Source organism: Diabrotica virgifera, chromosome 3 (genome assembly GCF_917563875.1).
Source record: "Diabrotica virgifera virgifera chromosome 3, PGI_DIABVI_V3a".
In the NCBI taxonomy this organism is placed as follows: domain Eukaryota; kingdom Metazoa; phylum Arthropoda; class Insecta; order Coleoptera; family Chrysomelidae; genus Diabrotica; species Diabrotica virgifera.
Window position 1 is genome coordinate 172,057,624 of NC_065445.1, and position 20,294 is coordinate 172,077,917.

The 20,294-nt window shown below is 42.7% G+C and overlaps 1 protein-coding gene across 1 annotated transcript; it reads left to right on the forward strand.

Moving 5' to 3' along the window:
- Nucleotides 1-18,729: 18,729 nt before the first annotated feature.
- On the forward strand, nucleotides 18,730-19,785 carry LOC126882214 (uncharacterized). The gene is made up of 2 exons (XM_050647023.1): nucleotides 18,730-19,241; nucleotides 19,681-19,785. The coding sequence occupies exon 1, from the start codon at nucleotides 18,847-18,849 to the stop codon at nucleotides 19,222-19,224; it is 378 nt and encodes a 125-aa protein (XP_050502980.1). The 5' UTR covers nucleotides 18,730-18,846; the 3' UTR covers nucleotides 19,225-19,241; nucleotides 19,681-19,785.
- The last annotated feature ends 509 nt before the right edge of the window (nucleotides 19,786-20,294 follow it).

The window sequence follows — 20,294 nt, forward strand, 5'->3', positions numbered from 1 at the left end:
ATAATAATAATAATAAGTGCCTTATACTAATAATAAGCCTGTGGGAGTTTTTTGTCAGTTCTTCTATCAGGCGCGGCCCCCTGCGAATGGGGGACGCTTTCTGGTTATTCGTAGCGCCAATACCCAGAGAGTAGCAGGGATACTTGCCGTGGAACAAAAACTGACACCTGGCAGTAGGTATAAAATGCACACCCATGAGAATGGAGATAAATAATTTATGTTTAGGATCGCTGCCTGGGGATCGCCAGGGCTCGTCTGGAGCCGGCGCTGGACGTGACAGCATGCGGGACGTCGGTGACAGGGTGTTGAGGAGGCGGGCCCCTGTCATACAATCAGCTACAGCCCAACCACAACCACAACCACAAGCCAGCCAAACAACAACAAGAGCTCCACCCGCCGAAGGTGCTGCGCTGGATCATCAGCCGGCGCTCACTCAAGCGGGACGACCGAGGCAGCGCATGAAATGGACTGTGTCCATTAATGAAAATATTTTGCGCTTCTATTACAAGGTGACAAACCTCGGTCAAGAAACAATCGGCTACCGACAACAGCTGTATGCCGAATTTTGCAGGACGTACCCAGATATTCAAGTATCGGAGCAAAGAGTATCAGATCAATACCGGGTAATCATAAGGAACAACCTTATCCCAGAGACTAGACGCAATTCGATCAAAAGCGAAGTCGAACGGAAGATTAATAACCAAGAAAAAGTTTTAGACCAAGTCCCTAATGAAATCCTCGATGAGCAGACTCCTGAGATTCCCATGCCAGAAACTCAACCTGATAATACACAGCAGGAAAACAACGAGTTGCGCGATAGTCTAGCAAACGAAATGGCTCGTGCCGTACAAGAGTTTAATGGAACAAACCCACTTAGCAGACCACCGCTACCACGAATAAACTCTTGTAAGAAACTAGGTGCGCTGTTACAAATTGTGAACACTGAAGTCCTACCCAACTATGTCGTAGAAGCTCACACGTTGGAATATTTGCATATGCTAATCTACTGTGCAGCAACAGCAATTTCTAATGTAATGGGCGCTAAGATCAGAACACGACGGGTTACTAATAACGAAAGAACTGGTAACAGAATTGCACCCTGGGAAAAAAGACTGCTCGGAAAGATCGAATTATAACGTAGGGATATTGGTATAGTCACAGAATACATACGAGGTGTAACAAGTAGAAAAGTCATCAGAAGAGCTGAAGATATAATGCTGACTACCGCAAGACACTCAAGATATGATCCAGAAAACAACACAGCCCATCAGTGTCTGGACACATTAAAACAAAAGCTCTCCGTTTATTCAGGACGACTAAGGAGGTACAAAGTTAGTAACAACCGCAAAAGCGACAATGCTCTTTTTGAAAGTTCTGAAAAGGCGTTCTATCGAAAACTCAATTCCACTGTAGAACGTGTCGATAAGACTTACCCAAGCCAAGAAGAAATTCATGAGTTTTGGGGAAATCAACTTTCCACGCCAGCTGCTCTTAACAACAATGCTGGATGGATAGAAGATACGGCACAGAACTGCCAACACTACACTATTACTCTCTACGAACCCTTCACCACTGAAGAAGTCTCAAATATCATCAAAGAGCTTCATAACTGGAAATCTCCTGGACCAGACGGAGTTTAAAACTTTTGGCTCAAGAAGTTTTGGAGTGGTCATGAATGCTTATCAACACTAATTAATCATGTTATTTCTAATCCGCAGGATATACCATCATTCCTAACTCAGGGAACCACTTATTTAATTCCGAAGGATCAAAATAATACCCAAGATCCAGCCAAATACCGCCCAATTACTTGTCTTCCAACTTTGTACAAATTGGTCACATCCTGTGTAGCCCGGCGTATCTACCAACACTGTGCTCTGAACAATATCATAGAGCCTCAACAGAAAGGATGCGCTAAGGGTTCCATGGGTTGCAAAGAACAACTCATCATCGACTCAGTCATTTCTAACCAGGCATATTCCAAAAAGAGGAATCTTTTTACTGCCTTCATTGATTACAAGAAGGCCTTTGATTCAGTGCCGCATGAATGGCTCATAGATATATTGAGAATATATAAAGTCGATGATAATATAGTGACCTTTTTAGAGCATATAATTACGGAGTGGAAGACTAGAATTCACCTTCAAATACCTGGTAAAAATAACATCGAAACTGAAAATATCGCAATCAGCCGGGGCCTGATTCAAGGAGATTCGTTGAGTCCACTGTGGTTCTGTCTAGCTATGAACCCACTATCTCAGCTATTGAACTCCACAGATGCAGGTTTTAGCATCAAAAATAATAACAATGTGGTGGCGAAGCTTAATCATTTATTGTATATGGATGATTTGAAATTAATGGCTTCCACTCGAAACCAACTCGATGAGATGCTAAAAACTGTATAAACTTTTTCTAATGATATTAGCATGCACTTCGGACTAGACAAGTGCCGTATTTTAAATATAGTCAGAGGAAAAGTACAGCCCGGAGGATTCGATATGCAAAATGGCCAGAACATCGAGGCCATGGGTGAAAACGATATGTATAAATATCTTGGAGTAAAGCAAGCGCGGAGAATTGACCATAAAGAAATGAAAACAGAGATAACTACTGAGTTTATACGAAGGGTAAAACAGCTGCTTCGCTCACACCTTAATAGTAGAAATTTGTTTAAGGCACTAAACACCTACGCATGTTCCGCGCTTAGCTATTCATTTGGCATTGTTAAGTGGACAAAAACGGACATAGAAAATCTTCAGCGAAAAGTAAGAACGCACCTCACAAAGGCACAAAAACACCATCCAAAAAGTGCAGTAGAAAGAACGACATTACCACGGAATTTAGGAGGAAGAGGACTTATGGATATAGGTGAGCAATTAGACAAACAAATTGCTAATTTAAGATCTTATTTTCAGATGCAGGCTGAAACATCTACTCTACATCGCGCTATCTGCGCAGTAGATGACACAACACCGATAAAACTGAGGGAAGCAGAATATCGCATAAACCACCTTACTAAGGACGAAAAAGTGCGCGCCTGGATGGGTAAACCTCTGCACGGGCGACATCCCAATGAGGTCAGCCAAGATTATGTCGACAATGTAGCGTCGAACTACTGGTTGACATCAGGAAAGATGTTCCCTGAAACGGAGGGGTCATTACTGGCCATCCAGGATCAGGTTATACCAACCAGAAATTACCTGAAATATATCATCAAAGACCCTCATGTTCAAAACGACAGATGCCGATATGGATGTCAAGCCCAAGAAACCATCCAACATCTTACAGGGGGCTGCCAGGCATTTGCTGCAACTGAGTACAAGGAACGGCATGACGCAGTGGGAACAAAATCCTTCATCAGGAGATAGCTATCAAGCTGGGACTTCTCCAAACCGACCATCTCCCATATTATCAATACGTCCCTGAGAGTATGCTTGAGGATGGCAACTACAAGCTATACTGGTACCGCACTGTGCTCACAGACCAAACAGTGGCGCATAATAGACCAGATCTCGTATTAATCAATAAATTAACGAGACAAACAACCCTCATTGATGTGGCGATACCTAACAACAATTATATACGTACTAAATTTACTGAAAAGATCGCCAAGTACAGAGATCTGGAAATTCAAATACGGAGACAATGGAGAATGCAAAGCACCCAGACGATACCGATTATTATGTTTAATACTGGAGTCATTCCGAAGAACCTCCTCGAAAGCATAAAAAAGCTGGGTCTTAATGAACATCTTTATAAGACCATGCAGAAAGTAGTACTACTCGCAACGGCCAGATGTGTACGAAAATGTTTGGGAGATACACCTGCATACCAAGTCACCTAGGGCTCGATAACACGGAAAGAGTCCCACCAGAGCTCAATCCTTTTGATACCGTACGTATTTGGGATGAGTCAATTTTCCCCTTAGAGGGAGTGTGAGCCGTATGGCTAAATCTGGATAATAATAATAATAATAACCACAACCACAACCACAAGCGAGCGAAACAACAACAAGAGCTCCACCCGCCGAAGGTGCTGCGCTGGATCATCAGCCGGCGCTCACTCAAGCGGGACGACCGAGGCAGCGCATAAAATGGACTGCGTCCATTAATGAAAATATTTTGCGCTTCTACTACAAGGTGACAAACCTCGGTCAAGAAAAAATCGGCTACCGACAAACAGCTGTATGCCGAATTTTGCAGGACGTACCCAGATATTCAAGTATCGGAGCAACGCGTATCAGACCAATACCGGGTAATTATAAGAAACAACCTTATCCCAGAGACTAGACGCAATACCACCAGAAGCGAAGTCGAACGGGAGATTCATAACAATGTTGTAATTGAAGATCAAGTCCCCAATGAAGTTCATGAGCAGATTCCTGAGCTTGCCATACAAGAAACTCAACCTGACAATACAGAGCAGGAAAACAACGAGCTACATGATAACCTAGTAAGCGAAATGGCACGTGCTGTACAAGAGTTTAATGGAACAAACCCACTTAGCAGACCACCGCTACCACGAATAAACTCTTGTAAGAGACTAGGTGTGCTGTTACAAATTGTGAACACTGAAGTCCTACCCAATTATGTCGTAGAAGCCCACACATTAGAGTATCTGCACATGCTAATCTACTGTGCAGCAACAGCAATTGCTAATGTAATGGGCATTAAGATCAGAACACGACGGGGTACTAATAACGGAAGGACTGGTAGCAGAATTGCACCCTGGGAAAAAAGACTGCTCGGAAAGATTGAATTGCTGCGTAGGGATATTGGTCAAGTCATAGAATATATACGAGGTGTAAGAAGTACAAGAGTCATCAGAAGAGCTGAAAAAATAATACGGAATACTGCTAGACACTCAAGATTCGATCCAGAAAACAACACAGCCCAACAGTGCCTAGATACATTAAACCAAAAACTCTCAGTTTATTCAGGACGACTAAGAAGGTACAAAGTGAGTAACAACCGAAAATCCGACAATGCCCTTTTTGCCAAGCTTGCCCTTGTCCTTCAAGCCAAGAAGAAATTCATGAGTTTTGGGGAAATCAACTTTCCACACCAGCTTTTCTTAACAACAATGCTGGATGGATAGAAGATACGGCACAGAACTGCCAACACTACACTACTACTCTCTACGAACCCTTCACCACTGAAGAAGTCTCAAATATCATCAAAGAGCTTCATAACTGGAAATCTCCTGGACCAGACGGAGTTCAAAACTTTTGGCTCAAGAAGTTTTGTAGTACTCATGAATGCTTATCAACACTAATTAATCATGTTTTTTCTAATCCGCAGGATATACCAGCATTCCTAACTCAGGGAACCACTTATTTAATACCGAAGGATCAAAATAACACCCAAGATCCAGCAAAATATCGCCCAATTACTTGTCTTCCAACTTTGTATAAATTGGTCACATCCTGTGTAGCCCGGCGTATCTATCAACACTGTGCTCTGAACAATATCATAGAGCCTCAACAGAAAGGATGCGCTAAGGGTTCCATGGGTTGCAAAGAACAACTTATCATCGACTCAGTAATTTCTAATCAAGCATATTCCAAAAAGAGGAACCTGTTTACTGCTTTTATTGATTACAAGAAGGCCTTTGATTCAGTGCCGCATGAATGGCTTATAGATATATTGATATTATATAAAGTCGATGATAATATAGTGACCTTTTTACAACATATAATGACAGAGTGGAAAACTAGAATTCACCTTCAAATACCTGGTGACAGTAACATCGAAACTGAAAATATCGCAATCAGCCGGGGCCTGTTTCAAGGAGATTCGTTGAGCCCTCTGTGGTTCTGTCTAGCTATGAACCCACTATCTCAGCTATTGAACTCCACAGATGCAGGTTTTAGCATCAAAAATAACAACAATGTGGTGGCGAAGCTTAATCATTTATTGTACATGGATGATTTGAAATTAATGGCTTCCACTCGAGACCAACTCGACGAGATGCTAAAAACTGTAGAAACTTTTTCTAATGATATTAGTATGCACTTTGGACTAGACAAGTGCCGTATTTTATATATAGTCAGAGGAAAAGTACAGCCCGGAGGATTCGATATGCAAAATGGCCAGAACATCGAGGCCATGGGTGAAAACGATATGTATAAATATCTTGGAGTAAAGCAGGCGCGGAAAATTGACCATAAACAAATGAAAACAGAGATAACTACTGAGTTTATACGAAGGGTAAAACAGCTGCTTCGCTCACACCTTAACAGTAGAAATTTGTTTAAGGCACTAAACACCTACGCATGTTCCGCGCTTGGCTACTCATTTGGTATTGTTAAGTGGACAAAAACAGATATAGATGCTCTTCAGCGAAAAGTGCGAACACACCTCACAAATGCACAAAAACACCATCCTAAAAGTGCAGTAGAAAGAGCAACATTACCACGGAATCTAGGAGGAAGAGGACTTATGGATATAGGTGAGCAATTAGATAAACAAATTGCTAATTTAAGAACTTATTTTCAGATGCAGGCTGAGACATCTACTCTTCATCGCGCTATCTGCGCAGTAGATGACACAACACCGATCAAACTGAGGGAACCACAAATGCGCATAAACCACCTTACTAAGGACGAAAAAGTGCGCGCCTGGATGGGTAAACCTCTGCACGGGCGGCATCCCAATGAGGTCAGCCAAGATTACGTCAAGAATATAGCGTCGAACTACTGGTTGACATCAGGAAAGATGTTCCCTGAAACGGAAGGTTCATTACTGGCCATTCAGGATCAGGTTATACCAACGAGAAATTACCTGAAATATATCATCAAAGACCCTCAGGTTCAAAACGACCGATGCCGATATGGATGTCAAGCCCAAGAAACCATCCAACATCTTACAGGGGGCTGCCAGGCATTTGCTGCAACTGAATACAAGAAACGGCATGACGCAGTGGGAAAAATCCTTCATCAAGAGATAGCTATCAAGCTGGGACTTCTCCAAACGGACCATCTCCCGTATTATCAATACGTCCCTGAGAGTATGCTTGAGGATGGCAACTACAAGCTATACTGGGACCGCACTGTGCTCACAGACCAAACAGTGGCACATAATAGACCAGATCTCGTACTAGTTAATAAATTAACAAGACAAACAACACTAATTGATGTGGCGATACCTAACAACAATAATCTACGTAGTAAATTCACTGAAAAGATCGCCAAGTATAGAGATCTAGAAATTCAAATACGAAGGCAATGGAGAATGCAAAGTACCCAGACGATACCGATTATCATGTCTACTACTGGAGTCATTCCGAAGACCCTCCTCGAAAGCATAAAAGAGCTGGGTATGAATGAACATCTTTATAAGACCATGCAGAAAGCAGTACTACTCGCAACAGCCAGATGTGTACGAAAATTTTTGGGAGATACGCCTGCATACCAAGTCACCTGGGGCTCGATAACACGGAAAGAGTCCCACCAGAGCTCAATCCCTTTGATACCGTAGGTATCTGGGATGAGTCAATTTTCCCCTTAGAGGGAGTGTGAGCCGTATGGCTAAATCTGGATAATAATAATAATAAGAGTATCAGATCAATACCGGGTAATCGTAAGAAACAACCTTATCCCAGAGACTAGACGCAATACGATCAAAAGCGAAGTCGAACGGGAGATTAATAACCAAGAGCTAGTTTTAGATCAAGTCCCTAATGAAGTCCTTGATGAGCAGATTCCTGAGATTCCCATACCAGAAACTCAACCTGACAATACACAGCAGGAAAACAACGAGTTGCGCGATAGCCTAGAGAACGAAATGGCTCGTGCCGTACAAGAGTTTAATGGAACAAATCCACTTAGCAGACCACCGCTACCACGAATAAACTCTTGTAAGAAACTAGGTGCCCTGTTACAAATTGTGAATACTGAAGTCCTACCCAATTATGTCGTAGAAGCCCACACATTGGAATATCTGCATATGCTAATCTACTGTGCAGCTACAGCAATTGCCAATGTAATGGGCGTTAAGATCAGAACACGACGGGGTACTAATAACGCAAGGACTGGTAACAGAATTGCACCCTGGGAAAAAAGACTTCTCGGAAAAATTGAATTACTGCGTAGGGATATTGGTCAAGTCACAGAATATATAAGAGGTGTTACAAGTAGAAAAGTCATTAAAAGAGCTGAAGAAATAATGCGGAGCCCTGCAGGACACTCGAGATACGACCCAGAAAATAACACAGCCCAACAGTGTCTGGATACATTAAAACAAAAACTCTCCGTCTATTCAGGACGATTAAGAAGGTATAAAGTTAGTAACAACCGAAAATGTGACAATTCACTTTTTGAGAACTCTGAGAAGGCGTTCTACCGAAAACTCAATTCCACCGTAAAAAGTGTCGACAAGTCTTACCCAAGCCAAGAAGAAATTCATGAGTTTTGGAGACATCAACTCTCCACACCAGCTGTTTTAACAACAATGCTGGCTTGATAGAAGATACGACGCACAACTGTCACCACTACGTCACTGCTAACTACGAACCATTCACGACTGAAGAAGTCTCAAATGTCATCAAAGAGCTTCATAACTGGAAATCTCCTGGACCAGACGGAGTTCAGAACTTCTGGCTTAAAAAGTTTTGGAGTATTCATGAGTGCTTATCAACATTAATTAATCATGTTATTTCTAATCCGCAGGAATTACCATCATTTCTAACTCAGGGAACTACTTATTTAATACCCAAGGATCAAAATAACACCCAAGATCCATCCAAGTACCGCCCAATTACTTGTCTTCCAACTTTGTATAAATTGGTCACATCCTGTGTAACCCGGCGTATCTACCAACACTGTGCTCTAAACAATATCATAGAGCCTCAACAGAAAGGATGCGCTAAGGGTTCCATGGGTTGCAAAGAACAGCTTATCATCGACTCAGTCATTTCTAACCAGGCATTCACTAAAAAAAAGAACCTTTTTACTGATTTTATTGACTATAAAAAGGCCTTTGATTCAGTACCGCATGAATGGCTAATAGATATATTGAAAATATACAAAGTCGATGATAACATAGTGACCTTTTTAAGGCATATAATGAGAGATTGGAAGACTAAAATTCACCTCCAAATACCTGGTGAAAACAATATCGAAACCGAAAATATCGCAATCAACCGGGGCCTATTTCAAGGAGACCCGTTGAGTCCAATGTGGTTCTGTTTAGCTTTGAACCCCCTTTCCCAGCTATTAAACTCCACTGACTCAGGTTTTAGCATTAAAAGCAATAATACTGTGGTAGCGAAGCTCAATCATCTGTTGTATATGGATGATTTGAAATTAATGGCTTCCACTCGAGAACACCTAGAAGAGATGCTAAAAACTGTAGAAACATTTTCTAATGATATTAGTATGCAGTTCGGTCTAGACAAGTGCCGTGTGTTGAATATAGTCAGAGGAAAGGTACAGCCCGGTGGATTCGTTATGCAAAATGGCCAGAACATCGAGGACATGGGCGACAACGATATGTACAATTATCTTGGAGTAAAGCAGGCGCGGAAAATTGACCATAAGCAAATGAAAACTGAGATAACTACTGAGTTTATAAGAAGGGTAAAACAGCTGCTTCGTTCACAGCTTAACAGTAAAAATTTGTTTAAGGCACTAAACACCTACGCTTGTTCCGCGCTTAGCTATTCATTTGGTATTGTTAAGTGGACAAAAACGGATATAGAAAATCTTCAGCGAAAAGTACGAACACACCTCACAAAGGCACAAAAACACCACCCTAAAAGTGCAGTAGAACGAACGACATTACCCCGGTATTTAGGAGGAAGAGGACTTATGGATATAGGTGAGCAATTAGATAAACAAATTGCTAATTTAAGAACTTATTTTCAGATGCAGGCTGAGACATCTACTCTACATCGCGCTATCTGCGCAGTAGATGACACAACACCGATCAAACTGAGGGAAGCAGAACTGCACATAAACCACCTTACTAAGGACGAAAAAGTGCACGCCTGGATGGGTAAATCTTTGCACGGGCGACATCCCAATGAGTTCAGCCAAGATTATGTCGACAATATAGCGTCGAACTACTGGTTGACATCAGGAAAGATGTTCCCTGAAACGGAGGGTTCATTACTGGCCATTCAGGATCAGGTTATACCAACCAGAAACTACCTGAAATATATCATCAAAGACCCTCAGGTTCAAAACGACAGATGTCGATATGGATGTCAAGCCCAAGAAACCATCCAACATCTTACAAGGGGCTGCCAGGCATTTGCTGCAACTGAATACAAGGAACGGCATGACGCAGTGGGAAAAATCCTTCATCAAGAGATAGCTATCAAGCTGGAACTTCTCCAAACGGACCATCTCCCGTATTATCAATACGTCCCTGAGAGTATGCTTGAGGATGGCAACTACAAGCTATACTGGGACCGCACTGTGCTCACAGACCAAACAGTGGCACATAATAGACCAGATCTCGTACTAGTTAATAAATTAACAAGACAAACAACACTAATTGATGTGGCGATACCTAACAACAATAATCTACGTAGTAAATTCACTGAAAAGATCGCCAAGTACAGAGATCTAGAAATTCAAATACGAAGACAATGGAGAATGCAAAGTACCCAGACCATACCTATTGTTATGTCTACTACTGGAGTCATTCCGAAGAACCTCCTCGAAAGCATAAAAAGGCTAGGTCTAAATGAACATCTTTACAAGACCATGCAGAAAGCTGTACTAGTCGCGACGGCCAGATGCGTACGAAAATTTTTGGGAGATACACCTGCATACCAAGTCACCTAGGGCTCGATAACACGGAAAGAGTCCCACCAGAGCTCAATCCTTTTGATACTGTAGGTATCTGGGATGAGTTAATTTTCCCCTTAGAGGGAGTGTGAGCCGTATGGCTAAATCTGAATAATAATACGAATCTGGATAATAATAATAATAATAATAATAACCTGTGGCCTGTGGGAGTTTTTTGTCAGTTCTTCTATCAGGCGCGGCCCCCTGTGAATGGGGGATGCTTTCTGGGTATTCGTAGCGCCAATACCCAGAGAGTAGCAGGGATACTTGCCGTGGAACAAAAACTGACACCTGGCAGTAGGTATAAAATGCACACCCATTAATATGGAGAATTATGGTTTATGTTTAGGATCGCTGCCTGGGGATCGCCAGGGCACGTCTGGAGCCGGAGCTGGACGTGACAGCATGCGGGACGTCGGTGGCAGGGTGTTGAGGAGGCGGGCCCCTGTCACACAAACAGCTACAGCCCAACAACAAGAACAACAACCACAAGCGAGCCAAACAACAGCAAGAGCTCCACTCGCTGAAGGTGCTGCGCTGGAACATCAGCCGGCGCTCACTCAAGCGGGACGACCGAGGCAGCGCATGAAATGGACTGTGTCCATTAACGAAAGCATTTTGCGCTTCTATTATAAGGTGACCAACCTCGGTCAAGAAACGATCGGCTACAGACAACAGCTGTATGCCGAATTTTGCAGGGAGTACCCAGATATTCAAGTATCGGAGCAAAGAGTATCAGATCAATACCGGGTAATCATAAGAAACAACCTTATCCCAGAGACTAGACGCAATACGATCAAAAGCGAAGTCGAACGGGAGATTAATAACCAAGAGCTAGTTTTAGATCAAGTCCCTAATGAAATCCTTGATGAGCAGATTCCTGAGATTCCCATACCAGAAACTCAACCTGACAATACACAGCAGGAAAACAACGAGTTGCGCGATAGTCTAGAAAGCGAAATGGCTCGTGCCGTACAAGAGTTTAATGGAACAAATCCACTTAGCAGACCACCGCTACCACGAATAAAATCTTGTAAGAAACTAGGTGCGCTGTTACAAATTGTGAATACTGAAGTCCTACCCAATTATGTCGTAGAAGCACACACATTAGAGTATCTGCATATGCTAATCTACTGTGCAGCAACAGCAATTGCCAATGTAATGGGCGTTAAGATCAGAACACGACGGGGTACTAATAACGGAAGGACTGGTAACAGAATTGCACCCTGGGAAAAAAGACTTCTCGAAAAAATTGAATTACTGCGTAGGGATATTGGTCAAGTCACAGAATATATAAGAGGTGTAACAAGTAGAAAAGTCATTAAGAGAGCTGAAGAAATAATGCGGAGCACTGCAAGACACTCGAGATACGATCCAGAAAATAACACAGCTCAACAGTGTTTGGATACATTAAAACAAAAACTCTCCGTCTATTCAGGACGATTAAGAAGGTATAAAGTTAGTAACAACCGAAAATGTGACAATGCACTTTTTGAGAACTCTGAGAAGGCGTTTTACCGAAAACTCAATTCCACCGTAGAAAGTGTCGACAAGTCTTACCCAAGCCAAGAAGGAATTCATGAGTTTTGGGGAAATCAACTTTCCACACCAGCTGCTCTTAACAACAATGCTGGCTGGATAGAAGATACGACGCACAACTGTCACCACTACGTCACTGCTAACTACGAACCATTCACGACTGAAGAAGTCTCAAATGTCATCAAAGAGCTTCATAACTGGAAATCTCCTGGACCAGACGGAGTTCAGAACTTTTGGCTTAAAAAGTTTTGGAGTATTCATGAGTGCTTATCAACATTAATTAATCATGTTATTTCTAATCCGCAGGAACTACTTATTTAATACTCAAGGATCAAAATAACACCCAAGATCCATCCAAGTACCACCCAATTACTTGTCTTCCAACTTTGTATAAATTGGTCACATCCTGTGTAACCCGGCGTATCTACCAACACTGTGCTCTAAACAATATCATAGAGCCTTAACAGAAAGGATGCGCTAAGGGTTCCATGGGTTGCAAAGAACAGCTTATCACCGACTCAGTCATTTCTAACCAGGCATTCACTAAAAAAGGAACCTTTTTACTGCTTTTATTGACTATAAAAAGGCCTTTGATTCAGTACCGCATGAATGGCTAATAGATATATTGAAAATATACAAAGTGGATGATAACATAGTGACCTTTTTAAGGCATATAATGAGAGATTGGAAGACTAAAATTCACCTCCAAATACCTGGTGAAAACAATATCGAAACCGAAAATATCGCAATCAACCGGGGCCTGTTTCAAGGAGACTCGTTGAGTCCACTGTGGTTCTGTTTAGCTTTGAACCCCCTTTCCCAACTATTAAACTCCACTGACTCAGGTTTTAGCATTAAAAGCAATAATACTGTAGTAGCGAAGCTCAATCATCTGTTGTATATGGATGATTTGAAATTAATGGCTTCCACTCGAGAACACCTAGAAGAGATGCTAAAAAGTGTAGAAACATTCTCTAATGATATTAGTATGCAGTTCGGTCTAGACAAGCGCCGTGTTTTGAATATAGTCAGAGGAAAGATACAGCCCGGTGGATTCGATATGCAAAATGGCCAGAACATCGAGGCCTTGGGCGATAACGATATGTACAAATATCTTGGAGTAAAGCAGGCGCGGAAAATTGACCATAAGCAAATGAAAACTGAGATAACTGAGTTTATAAGAATGGTAAAACAACTGCTTCGTTCACAGCTTAACAGTAAAAATTTGTTTAAGGCACTGAACACCTACGCTTGTTCCGCGCTTAGCTATTCATTTGGTATTGTTAAGTGGACAAAAACGGATATAGAAAATCTTCAGCGAAAAGTACGAACACACCTCACAAAGGCACAAAAACACCACCCTAAAGGTGCAGTAGAACGAACGACATTACCCCGGTATTTAGGAGGAAGAGGACTTATGGATATAGGTGAGCAATTAGATAAACAGATTGCTAATTTAAGAACTTATTTTCAGATGCAGGCTGAGACATCTACTCTACACCGCGCAATTTGCTCAGTAGATGACACAACACCGATCAAACTGAGGGAATCAGAAATGCGCATAAACCACCTTACTAAGGACGAAAAACTGCGCACCTGGATGGGTAAACCTCTGCACGGGCGACATCCCAATGAGGTTAGCCAAGACTATGTCGACAATACAGCGTCGAACTATTGGTTGACATCAGGAAAGATGTTCCCTGAAACGGTGTAATGATAGGCTGACGCTCCGTCCAAACATCGACACTCGGAACCGTGCGATTCTCTCAAATCGCGCAGGTGCCCCCACTAAGTTCCACCTCTCCGAACCAACACCGCCAGAGGGATATTTAAGAGCATCGTAAGCGACGATCCGGCAGTCCTGAACGACCGTTCTGGGCTCCATAACCAGCCAAGCGAAGTGAGCGAGGCCGGCCAACCTGAATCGCGACGTGCACCGTTCGTGAGGTGATTCGTAAACTCAGGCAGGCCAACTCGAGACGAGACGCACGGTGTACCGAAGTGAGGTAATGTGCGACTCGTAATTCAACGGAGGCAAGCGTATTGAGCGAGCCCCGATAGATATAATATATTTGAATACCTCTGTTAATTTTGGTTCTTCTGTTACAGACGCCCATCCGGAGGAAGACTTCGCTGGAACGGGATAAAATATCAAATTATTATTTTGCGTTATATTGTTATAATTTAGAGTTAATAAATTTGCTTTGTTTTCAACCTGTGTTTTACTGAGTCTGTCGTCCTGAAAGAACTACCCGTTACAAATTTGGCGCCCGAGCAAAAGTCGAAATATACGCAAGTAAACGTCGTTATTCGACGCCCAGATAATACCAAAAATGCCGACAGATAAAGACACAGACTCAGTATCAGGTGCCACGACGGGTACGTCATGGATAAATCGTCTTTCCAAAGAGGAATTACAGCGCGACGCCGAAAGATGCGGGTTGGATTCCAAAGGAACCGTCGACGAGTTAAGATTAAGACTCAGAACCTTTTATAAGGATCGCGGGGAAGCGACAGGAACAATCCCAAAAAGCAATACTTCCAAGGAAGCCGAACCAGAAACACTGACCCAAGAAATTTCATTAATCAGAAACCAATTACAAGACTTAACAATGACAAAACAAATGAGGCAATCAGATTTGCTAAATCAAGTGCGGAGGTGGAACACACACTTCGACAAGAAACATTCGGATGCAGTAGACTTCATAGAAAGGATAGATGAATTAAGCCTAGCCTACGAGATCGATAAGCAAGATCTGCTAAAAGCATTACCAGAATTGTTAGGAGACCACGCATTGTCATGGTACCGAAACAACAACAGAAATTGGGATTCATGGACGGACTTCATCAAAGATTTTAAGAAAGCTTTTTATCCCAGAGAATATTTGCTACAGCTAGAGGAGCAAATCAGAAACAGGAAGCAAAGGAAAAACGAACCAGTGGATAGATACATCACGGATATTCAAACATTGATCAGACGAGAGGGATCTTTGTCAAGAAACCAAGAACTCGACAGGATATATAAAAATATGCTGCCAGAATATAAGCTCTACGCTCGCCGCCGGGATTTCGAAGACTTATCGGGATTGCAAGAATTGGCCCAAGAGTACGAAACTTTGGAAGACGAAAGGACCCGAGAAAATAAAAATTTTCACGGAAATTGGAGACGTACAGACCCTACAGAATACGATGCCAAAAGGACATGCTTCCGGTGCAAGATGACAGGTCACTTCCGTAGGAATTGTAAAAACCCATGGAAAAAGTTTTGTTCGCGATGCGGCAAAGAAGGGGTCTACAGCAGTGACTGCTGTTCCAGACGTCAGGGAAACGAATAACAGACTGGAGAAACAAGGAGTCGTCCCAGTCTGAGGAGCAAGATTCGACTCCGCTCGTTCTAGCCGTTACACAACAAGCAGGAAACGACATGCGACTATTCGCATCACTGAAAATCGGACAAAGTTCCTACAAAGCATTAATTGACACAGGGACCACCCAAAATTACGCCGGAGATAGAATAGCGCAGATATTCAAACACTCCCTACATAGCTATAACGGAAGAACTAGACTAGCAAACGGATCTTCAATGGAGCTCAACCAGAAATTAACAATTGACTGCGAGATCGATAATTTACAAACAAGACAAACATTTATAATAATGCCAGGGTTAACGGAAGATGCAATACTAGGAGTGGAATTCCTCAGGGAACATTCGATCGAACTTAAGTTCGATAGGGATACATCCAAACAGTACGAACAACATCAAGAGGAAACATGTAACATTTTAAAAGACTCCACCCAAAATACAGAGATAGAAAGGTTCCTAAGAAGAGAGCTTAGGGAATTCGAGAAGTTAACAGGTCCCACCAACTTAATAAAGCACGAAATAAAATTGAAGAAAAGGTGCGATCCCGTCAAACAGCCGTATAGGCGGCAAAATCCCGCAATGTTGCAGATCATCAACCAAGAGGTGGATAAAATGTTGAAAGAAGGAACTATCGAACCCTCTGCAAGTGGTTGGAGTTCACCGATTGTACTAGTTAAAAAAAAAGATAACTCGTACAGATTTTGCATTGACTTTAGAAAAGTCAACGAACTATCAGAAAAGGACGCGTATCCGTTACCGCGGATATCAGAAATTTTGGATAGACTTAAGGAAGCAAATTTCATCTCAACTCTCGATTTGAAGCAGGGATATTTTCAAATACCCCTGGAAGAAACAAGCCGCCCAGTGACAGCATTTAGCGTACCCGGAAAAGGTCATTTCCAATTCAGAACTACCCCGTTCGGACTGCACTCCGCCGGAGCAACTTTCCAACGACTGCTAGACAAAGTAATACCGCCCGATGTAGAATTCGCGTTCGCATACTTGGACGATATCGTGGTAATATCGAAGACATTCCAAGAGCATTTATATCACCTACAAGAGGTCTTCCGAAGACTAAAAGAAGCCAGATTACAACTTAACTTCGAAAAATGTACATTCTGCCAGCCAGAACTCAAATATTTAGGACACGTTGTGGGAGCAGAAGGAATAAAAACTGACCCGGAGAAGACCAGCGCTATAACCGAACTTGCACCACCGAGAAATGCACGTCAGCTCCGTCGCTTTTTAGGAATAACCTCATGGTATCGGCGATTCATAGAGAATTATTCGACAATAGCAGGACCACTAAACATGCTTCTAAAGAAGAAGATAAGATGGAAATGGACGGATAAGCAGGAAAACGCGTTTAAGGAACTCAAAGCGAAACTTACGACGGCTCCAGTATTAGCGTGTCCCGATTTCTCAAAAACATTCTACCTACAAACAGATGCATCAAACTGCGGACTTGGAGTTGCGCTAACACAAAAATACGACGGCCAAGATAAGGTAATCGCATACGCTAGTCGAACCCTCACACCAGCCGAGACAAAATATTCCACAACGGAAAAAGAATGTCTATCCATAGTGTACGGGATAAAGCAAATGAAGCCATACATAGAAGGGTACAACTTCAAGGTTATATCGGATCACCAATCTCTCAAATGGCTGAAGAATCTCAAAAACCCGTCAGGTCGATTAGCCAGATGGAGTTTAGAACTGCAGCAGTACGATTTCGAAGTCATATATAGAAAGGGAGTTCTGAACAAGGTAGCAGATGCTTTATCACGGCAACCACAAGAAACCCTTAATGAGGAACCAGAGCTGGAGTTGTTAGCATCGGAACTAGAATCATGCGATTGGTACGATAATTTATATAGGAATGTGCTCCAAAACCCAGGTAATTTCCCGGATTTACAGATATCAAACGAGAAACTATATAAACACATTTGGAGCAGCCGCAATTTAGCCGACCCAGAATTTAACATCCCATGGAAATTATGCGTACCAAGTTATAAAAGGAAAGAGATTTTGAAAGAAAATCACGACTCAACCACAGCAGGCCATTTAGGAATTGCAAAAACAATTTGCCGGATAGCGCAGAAGTACTACTGGCCTAAGATGTTCAAACAAATTGCAGACTACGTTAGAACCTGTACGAAGTGCCTTCAATATAAACCGTCTCAAATGCAACCAGCCGGGAAAATGCAACCGTCAGCTGTAGAAAAGCCTTGGCATACTGTCTCAATCGATTTAGTGGGACCATTCCCAAGATCTACAAAGGGAAACGCTTTCCTGATAGTCGTGCAAGACCGGTTCACTAAATGGGTCGTCGCCCAACCAATAAAAGCAGCTTCTACGAACTCCCTCATCGACTTTCTACGATCAAAAGTAATTATGCAATTCGGAATCCCAAAGAAAATCATCTCGGACAACGGCGCGCAGTTCACAAGTAGCAGCTTTAGGGCATTCATGAAGTCATACAATATAGATCACATTCTGACACCACCATACTCGCCTCAATGCAATCCAGTAGAACGAACAAACAAGGTACTGAAAACAATGATAGCTACTTACGTGGAGGATAACCATAAAGACTGGGACAAATTCATACCAGAATTCTGCTATGCCATAAATTCGTCAAAACATGATTCGACAGGATTTTCACCAGCGCTTCTCAATTTTGGAAGAGAATTAGATACAACAGATGTGACAAATGACCAGGGTATACAGGGGTACGCAGAAAACTTAAGCAAGTTAGAAGCGTTGAGGGAATTGGCAAAAGTACACATGGAACACGCTTTCGAGGACCAAAAGAAACATTACGATTTAAGGCGAAGAAACTGGCGGCCACATCCAGGAGACCGTGTCATGAAAAAGGAACACTATCTATCATCGGCTAGCGCAGCGTTCACCAGCAAGTTAGCGCCAAAGTACTCAGGACCATACACAGTAACATCCGCGATATCGCCAGTAATCGTAAAACTGAAATTTGCCGACAGCAACAGCCGTAAGCAGATAACGGCGCATATGAAAGATTTAAAGCCATGGGTGGGGGAAGACGTCTCGACAGAAATCCCATCCCCACCAAAGGAAATCACTATATAAGCAGCAATATTAGCATTCAGAATTTAGTTCGTCCACATCCACCATGGAAGATATTCTAGAAATTCCTGAACAGATGACCCCCCTAGGAACGCCAGAGAGACCCGGTCTGCCCGTGACACCAGGGAAAGACGCGGAACGGATGTTAAAGAGATTCCACGAACTATTTGGAACGCCGCCATCCCCGCCAAGGAAGCAGAGTGTCCTCGAATCCCCGGCGGCCCCAGATACACCAACGGGGCTCGAAGCCCAAGCCGCATCCACTCCAGGAGAACCTCAAACCGCAGAATACTCTGACCTATTGGAAGTCGTCCCAAAGCGACTAATTGAAGGAGGGACCAAAAGATACAGAATTTCATGCAATAACGGGAGAAAAATTGTAATAAAGATACCACGAGGGATAGATGGAATCAAACGACTATAGACGCCAAAAAAAAAAAGGTATGTTACTTCTTTTTTTTTTTTTCGAAGAAGAGGGGGTGTAATGATAGGCTGACGCTCCGTCCAAACATCGACACTCGGAACCGTGCGATTCTCTCAAATCGCGCAGGTGCCCCCACTAAGTTCCACCTCTCCGAACCAACACCGCCAGAGGGATATTTAAGAGCATCGTAAGCGACGATCCGGCAGTCCTGAACGACCGTTCTGGGCTCCATAACCAGCCAAGCGAAGTGAGCGAGGCCGGCCAACCTGAATCGCGACGTGCACCGTTCGTGAGGTGATTCGTAAACTCAGGCAGGCCAACTCGAGACGAGACGCACGGTGTACCGAAGTGAGGTAATGTGCGACTCGTAATTCAACGGAGGCAAGCGTATTGAGCGAGCCCCGATAGATATAATATATTTGAATACCTCTGTTAATTTTGGTTCTTCTGTTACAGACGCCCATCCGGAGGAAGACTTCGCTGGAACGGGATAAAATATCAAATTATTATTTTGCGTTATATTGTTATAATTTAGAGTTAATAAATTTGCTTTGTTTTCAACCTGTGTTTTACTGAGTCTGTCGTCCTGAAAGAACTACCCGTTACAACGGAGGGTTCATTACTGGCCATTCAGGATCAGGTTATACCAACCAGAAATTACCTGAAATATATCGTCAAAGACCCTCAGGTTCAAAACGACAGATGCCGATATGGATGTCAAGCCCAAGAAACCATCCAACATATTACAGGGGCTGCCAGGCATTTGCTGCAACTGAATACAAGGAACGGCATGACGCAGTGGGAAAAATCCTTCATCAAGAGATAGCTAACAAGCTGGGACTTCTCCAAACGGACCATCTCCCATATTATCAATACGTTCCTGAGAGTATGCTTGAGGATGGCAACTACAAGCTATACTGGGACCGCAGTGTGCTCACAGACCAAACAGTGGCACATAATAGACCAGATCTCGTACTAGTTAATAAATTAACAAGACAAACAACACTAATTGATGTGGCGATACCTAACAACAATAATCTACGTAGTAAATTTACTGAAAAGATCGCCAA

Coding starts and splice junctions, on each gene's coding strand:
- LOC126882214 (XM_050647023.1), top strand. CDS start 18,847: ATGGAAGATATTCTAGAAATTCCTGAACAGATGACCCCCCTAGGAACG.